At 39.4% G+C, this 7,392-nt stretch overlaps 2 protein-coding genes across 8 annotated transcripts in view; one reads left to right on the top strand and one right to left on the bottom strand.

Moving 5' to 3' along the window:
- Med12l (mediator complex subunit 12L) overlaps nt 1-7,392 on the top strand; it is a 329,972-nt gene that overhangs the window by 97,436 nt on the left and 225,144 nt on the right. For 5 of the 7 annotated variants that reach the window (XM_031373910.1, XM_031373909.1, XM_031373912.1 and 2 more), the window contains 2 exons: nt 284-388; nt 1,121-1,297. In XM_031373910.1, coding sequence (XP_031229770.1) covers nt 284-388; nt 1,121-1,297 — 282 coding nt within the window. The remainder of the gene's footprint in view (nt 1-283; nt 389-1,120; nt 1,298-7,392) is intronic. The other 2 variants (XM_031373914.1, XM_031373915.1) reach the window with 1 other exon arrangement.
- Gpr171 (G protein-coupled receptor 171) overlaps nt 5,741-7,392 on the bottom strand; it is a 5,365-nt gene continuing 3,713 nt past the window's right edge. The window contains exon 2 of the mRNA XM_031373937.1: nt 5,741-7,219. Within this exon, the coding sequence (XP_031229797.1) occupies nt 6,214-7,173 (960 nt within the window). The 5' untranslated portion in view covers nt 7,174-7,219 and the 3' untranslated portion in view covers nt 5,741-6,213. The remainder of the gene's footprint in view (nt 7,220-7,392) is intronic.

The following is a 7,392-nucleotide window of genomic DNA, read 5'->3' on the forward strand; positions in this document are numbered from 1 at the left end:
CTGGAAATAGCCCAGTGAAATAAATTGTGGCCCGATTTGTTGTAAATTATGAATCTTTTTGCTCTTCCTTTAGAACATCATGAGAGTTAAAGCTTTGTTTACTCCAGGGGAAGGAGTGTGACTCTTTAAAGCAATACATGTCTTCAAGTTCCCTTTCAATTCTTTAGGAGAAGTAGACGGGGGTAGCAGAAGCTAGGATGCTGCACAGCCTCTCCGAGCTTCCGATTCCATGTCTTAAACCACAGCATTTACAACATGCCTTTCTTTCTCTGGTGACCCCCAGGAGCACAGTGTTATGGCGCACATGGGCCTTGGCTCAGGAACCACTAACATTTTTGATGACGTAGACAAGAGTGACTTTAAAAGTGACTTTGGTTCTGAGTTTCCAGTAGGTTCGACCTTTGATTCTCCTTCCCAGTTAACTCTTCCCACCCCCTCGTGTCTCCATCTCTTCTTTGCTTGCCTCCTTTTTGGAATGACTCCTACTTGTGCTGTCCCTGTCCCTGTGACCTGTGGTTGTCACGTTATCCTCACTGTGGGGTTGTATTGCCTCCTCTGTAAAGTGTTACCCTCCTGTCCTAGTTGACTGTTGGTGACACTTTTATTTTGGGGTCGTGCTGTCTAAGGAGTGTGGGAGTATCTTTTCACTATGACAATCTGTGCATCGAGTTTCTAAACAATAGCCTTATGGGTAATTTATTTTCCTACTGTCTCTCAGTATAATGGGTTTTTTCACAAATCTTGTTGTTTATTAAAGCATTGTACATTTTAAAGCATTTGTCCGTGGCTTAATCTTACTGAGTATTGTTAAGCGTGTGTTTTTGGAGGAAATGTAACCCTTTGAGGATAACATTTTTAAATTCCCTTACATGGCCAGACCTCTGGTTGGTTTTGCCCTCCTCCCATGTGGTTTTCATTTTCCCATTTTCTCAAGGGGAGGAAGTAATACTGACATTTTTTTTTTAAATGATTTCATTTCATGGACATTAATAACATTTCTGCCTATCTTTTTCATCCTCCATTTTGTGAGCCTTTTTGTTTTAAGCTCTGGTATGTATGGCACTGTGGCTTGATGTTGCTGTCTTTATTTATGATGTTCAATTTGTTTTACATGACATAGATTTTTTCTCCCATGCCTGGAGAGTCCTGTGAGAATATCAACCCTTCTTTGAGCAGAAGAATGTCAGTCAATGGTGAGAAACTGCTAAAGAGAGAAAAACCGAGAGAATTAATTTTCCCATCAAATTATGACCTCCTCCGACACCTGCAGTATGCAACCCACTTTCCTATACCTCTGGTAAGACACGTTTCCATCAGTGTGCACGTGATGATTTTATAAGGCCATCAGTGATTGGCTGTCAGATTCTCCACATGCTCCTGTGCTTATTATAAGCTGGTTACTGATTGGCTGCCAGATTATCCACACACTCCGCTGTTTACACATAATGACATCATGTGAAAACTACATTTGCTGCTTTTGATGGCCGTAGTAAGGATTATTAAGCCAGTATACAGCTACAGTGGGAAAAATTACGGTGTGATATTAGTGTCTAACAGATTTGATAGATTTCCTTAACTTAATATCCTTTCATCAAAAGGATTTGAGTCACTAAGTAATGTCTAAATGTTTCTTTCTACTTCAATTTGAAAGTCATTTGCTGATTAGTTTTTACTTGTCCTGTTTTGACTGTTGGTACTTTTGACATTTAACAGATGAGTAAGATTTTGGGGGGTATAGGAAAGGTAAGTAAGGAGCGGGACAGTTGTTTATGAATCACAAGTTCTTCTGACAGTGAAGCAGTTGAGTAAAAACCCAGTGCCCATGAAAAGGTGAGCTTTCGACATCACGGGGTCCCTTCCATTCTTAAAGGAGTATTGGAGAGAAGGGCCATTGTCCCCAACAGATGGCTTGGGTCACGACCGAGGATGTTGTTGGAATGGGATGGACTTGGGCTTGGTGGGCTGGATTCTGGGATAGCACTGGAAGCAAGCCTGGCAGGGAACTTAGAGCTGAATGCTTGCCTAGTGAAGTGTTTATCCCAAAGAGACACCATAGTATTTCACATATTAGTAATGAACATTGGGGTAGAAGCTAGGACATTTTTAATTCCCAGGTAAACTGTTCCTGCATGCTATATTTTGGACACCGTTAGAAGTTTTGGTCAGTAAGCTGAGTATTTTGTTAAAGCTAACATAGTTGATATTTTGGAATTCCAAAATGACTCAAATTCACTAAGTCCATATTTTTTGTCTTATGTCAATTATGGACTCCTTTTTGTTTGTGTTCATGAACTAGGCCAAAACTTTACAAAATTCTTTCTTGTTCATCTCACAATATTATTACTAATTTTCTATGGTTCTTTGTGTCATCAGTGTTCAATACAACAGGCAGTTCATTTGTGTTAACAGAGAGAGGTTGAACTTATGTATCACAGATGTTTCTGACACATTCGTGGGTGGACTATCATGCCTATTTTAAAATATGAAATATAAAATAAATGAATTTTAAAGCCCAGAGTTTATTCATTACTAATTCTGCAATATTAGCTTCTTAGTTGTAATAAACATACTGTGGCATAGTCATGTGAGACTTTTTCTTTTTATTTGTTTTTCAAGACTGGGTTTCTCTGTGTAGCTCTGGCTGTCCTGGAACTCACTCTATAGACCATGTTGGCCTTGAACTCAGAAATCCTCCTGTCTTCATGTGAGACATTTTTAATAGTAGAAATGGGTCCAGGAACTCTGTACAATCTTTGTAGCTTTGTTATATACCTCTGAAGAGCACAAAGCTTACCAAGCAAATACAGAAAGACCAAAGGGGAGGTAGATCCTGTACAGTGAGTGCTGGAAGTCATTGAGGGTTACATGTGCTGGTCTGTGCAAGCAGAGTTTGCAGTCTGTCTTCTCTGTGTTTCTGGGATATGAACAGGTGCCAACAGCCAGCTTTTCTGCTATGTTGAACACATGACTGTGTCCACCTCCTTAGAGGAAAGTGCTTGAAGATGTCCCTTGACGGTTGTTGGAGGATCTAATTTTTATTTGTATTCATTTTTCTGTGTGCCATTGTAAGGTGTATATTTGTGTGTGTGTGTGTGTGTGTGCACATGCAGGTGTGTGCACCTGTGCATGTAGGGGCCAGAGGAGTATGTCCTGTCCTACCACTTTTTATTCTTACTTTTGACACAGGTCCCCTACTGTAGCTGGAACTTGGCTTGTGTTTAGTAAGTTCCAGTGATCTTATCTCTTCTCCCTACAGTGCTGGGGTTACAGGACCGAGGGACAATTCCTAGCTTTTTATATGGATTCCGGTATTGAAACTTGGGTTGTCATGACTGCCCAGGAAGCCTGCTTACCCTCTAAGCCAACTTTGGATCCGGTTTTAATTAGCCTTTGTCCTAATTTGCTTCGACAGACACCATCAGTAAAAGCATTGGGGAATGAAGGATTTGTTTCATCTAATAGATTATAGTCCATAGTGAAGGAAACAGTCTTGCAGGAACTCATGCCAGGAGCTGAAGCAGAGGCCTTGGAGGGATGCTGATTACTGCCTTACCTTGTCTGCTTTGCACAGCCAACTCTCATATACCCTCTAGGACCACGCCCAGGGGAGGTACTGCCCATGGTGGGTTTGCCCTTTTCCATTAATCACTGACTAAGGGAGTGCCCATAGACTTGCCTACAGGCCAGTCTGATAGGAACATTTTTCTCAATTGCTCTTCTTCTAAAATGAACCCAGCTTGTATCAAGTTGTCCAAAAAAAAAAAAAAAAAAAAAAAAAACCTGAATAAGCACAGCTTTCCACTATTGATAATAAATCAAAAGGAAAAATGTAGACTAATAAAACATTGACCTTATATTGAGAGTCTTTTTCTCTTCTTATTAGGAGACATCTGACTGCCTGTTTTGCATGAGAAGAAGCGAATATAAGAATACAGCTAAAAATGTCTTGGTCTTTTGCTAACCTCTGTATTGCCTTCGTAACTAGAGACCAAGGAGAGAGGATGAATGGATACTTAAGCAAAAGTAATAGACATATATATATATATATATATATATATATATATATATATATATATATATATGCCTGTTTTGATCTGCTCACCAGAAAATATGTTATTTAGGCCACCAAAAAGCACAGATTTTATTGTGTCTTTATTCTGCCAACCTGTAACCTGACAAGAATTTGTACTGTCAGACTTGTCAGTCTCATTGGCATTCCTGTTACTTTCTCTAGAAATTACTGTTAAAAGTTTCATTTTTTAAAAGGATACAATTGGTCTTCTTTCAGTTATCTACTTCAGACTAAATATATATTTGTGAACTTACACACAGGATTTTGAAATGTGTCCTTCAAGTACAAAAATAACATTTTATTCAAACATATTCTTGGCATCCAGGGGCACATTCATATTCCCTCTCCCTCCATTCCTGCTTCTTCCTCTCTCCTCTTTTCCATCTTCCTCCTCCTGCATCCCTTGTATCTGTGTGTGTGTGTGTGTGTGTGTGTGTGTATGTGTGCATGCATGTGGGTGTGTGTGTGCGTGTGCGTGCGTGTGCGTGTGTTTAACAGTCTGGCTATAGAGTCTATACTGGCTTGTATTCCTTCTATCTCAGTTGGTGTTATAGGCATTTGCTCCCACATACATTGCAGGATCACAGTCTCTCATCATTACAGCTATGGAGTATTTACAAAAAGATTTGTTTATTTAATGTGTGTGCACGTGAGTTCCTGCATGTATATATGTGTACCACGCGCATGCCTGGTGCCATTGGAGGTGAGACAAGGGTGTGGGAACCCACTTGGATCCTTTCTGTAAGTGGAGTTGCAAGCAGTTGTGAGCCTCCTGGTGTGGGGGTGCTAAGGACTGAACCTGCGTCCTCTGCAAGAGGAGCAAGTGCTCTTAACCATCAAGCTATTTCTCTGGCCCATTTCTAACCGTTTATGTAGGTATTTGTAACATTAAAAATACACACCGAAAAAAAAAATACACACAGAAGAGCTGGGGTTCATAGCATATGTCTATAATCCTGGAACTTGGGAGGTGGAAGGAGGAGGATCAGGAGTTTGAGGTTATTTTTGGCTATATAGTGAACTCAAGGATATAGTGAGTTATAGGAGATGGTGTCTCAAAGGAAAAAAAAACAGAGAAATAAACCAAAACACAAAGTCCATAATCTCATGTGTTAACCACTTTTCCTGTTGTTTTAGTAAATCTTTTATTTAATGCCCTTCCTCAGAACCTGTGAATTTACTGGCAGTTGAGATCTGGTCAGCAACAGGCTTACTTGTACTGCAGATTCACTCTAGTTGGTCTTGTCTGTAGATTTGAGAGGCACTCAGGGCCCAACATAGGCTGTATTTCCAGCATGGCCTACTGGTGTAAGTCCATGTGTCTATTTTAAGATTCTTTAGCTGGTATTTTTTTTTTAAATACCTTTGATGTGGATTTTTACTTCCAAAACACTTTCAGTAGTTAAAATAATTTAGTAGCTTCCTTTTATTGTTTAAAAAAATTCCCATGTATTTGCAAATGCCTCTTAAAATCAATTAGGGATAAGGCCTCATTTTGTAGACTGGGGTGACCTGCAGTTCACTTTGTAGCCCATGCTAGCCTCAAACTCATAATGATCTTTCTGCCTCAGCCCCCAGAGTGCTGGGATTAACCAGTGTGACCTGGTTACTGTAAATCTTTCAAAACGAAAAGTTGTTATTGTGCTACCAAAAATTAAATATTAAAAATAGGGGTTTTGAATAGAGAGCATTTAATACTTTTCAAAGCAATAGTTATAAATAACTTTTATTTTTCTAGGTCACCAAAGACCTTCAAGGTATTGCTGAAGGGCTTCCTGGCAACTTAGATGTAGATTATTTGACATATTTTAATCAAGAAGTCAGTTCCAGGCATTGAAGTGAATCTCTGAGTCTTTGCAACGGCTGTTTTCACTTTGATCATTCCAGTTGACCTTCGTTCAATATGCTTTGTTAGTTTCCCTGTACAGATAGTTGGGATAAAGAATATCCGCAACTGTGCGAGTATAGGGTTGGCTTGTATTGAGGAAAGGACTTCTCTCATGAACCATTCCCTGTTTGCTAGATAATGGTGGCTTTTATTCTTAAGCATATTCTATCTTAGCATCTTCTTTTATCTTTGAAAAATGTGACCAGCTTTATGGTCTAGTCAGGAAGGAGGACTGACGTGCAAAGCCAGCAGTTTACATATCATTCTCACTTCTCAATCTTTCTTCCTGAGCCTTGGTCTTTTTAGGTGAGGCGAAAGTCTCTGTGACCTTTAGTCGAAATGCTTTTGAGAGATGATAGTACAGGATTGGATCAAAACACAAATTAGACACAGCCAGCAGCAGTGTGGCCTCTTTGGCTTTGAAGAGTGCAATCCTAGTTGAGCAATCAGATATGACCTCTGTCTGGCTGAGGGTATATGGGATCCTGACAGCGTGGTAAGGAACAAAGCATATGATGTAACTAGCTGTCACCAAGAGAATGTTGAGCAGAGCTGATTTCACACTTGGGTAGTTTGCATTGTCTCTATTTCTATAGAGTTGTCTGATTACAAGGAAGTTGGATATCAAAATGATGGCTGAGAAATTTAAAAATATTGCCACACAGATGAAGTTTGTTAGCAAATGCCAATTTCTTCCAAACTCCTTTTTAAACTCCATGCAACCTACATTTGACTTTTCTTTGATGTCCTTGATGGGAATCACCATGTTTGGTACCATTATAAGCAGGACCATGAGCCACACGACAGTTGATATCATTTTGGCAAACCCAGGTTCTTGTATTCGGTATATCGTATAGCTGTGTACTAACTGGAGACAGCGATCAATGCTGACAAAGGCTAAGAAGATGATAGATAAGTACATGTTGATGTAGATGAGGCAGGCTGTCACTTGGCAGTGGAATATCCTTAGCTTCCAGGGTGCCACACCCAAGTCAACAACGATTTTTACTGGTAATGCCAGAGTGAGCAGGAGATCTGCTGTAAGCAAATTAACTAAGTATATGCTTACACATCTGTGATTTGTGGATTTCTGTATAAAAGCCCACACTGCAAAACAACTTCCAATAATTCCAATGAGGAAAACTAAGTAAAAAAAATATGTAAATGGTTCCAGATCTCTGTAAACTGGACAGAACGTTGAACTGTTTGTCATCTTGAGGGAGAAGGTCGATTTCAATAATTTAAAAAACCTCAGGGCTCTGTTAAAGTAGAAGGGAGATGTTAGTAACTAAAATCAGAAAATACTTCTTCAAACCATTTATACTCAAAAGTATCATCTGTCTTTCTTGTTTTTAGAAAGAGTTTCTTAAGTATACTATCATATCATCAGCAAATAGTGATAATTTGACTTCTTCCTTTCCAATTCGTATCC

This window comes from Mastomys coucha, unplaced genomic scaffold, assembly GCF_008632895.1.
Source record: "Mastomys coucha isolate ucsf_1 unplaced genomic scaffold, UCSF_Mcou_1 pScaffold16, whole genome shotgun sequence".
Taxonomy (NCBI): Eukaryota; Metazoa; Chordata; class Mammalia; order Rodentia; family Muridae; genus Mastomys; species Mastomys coucha.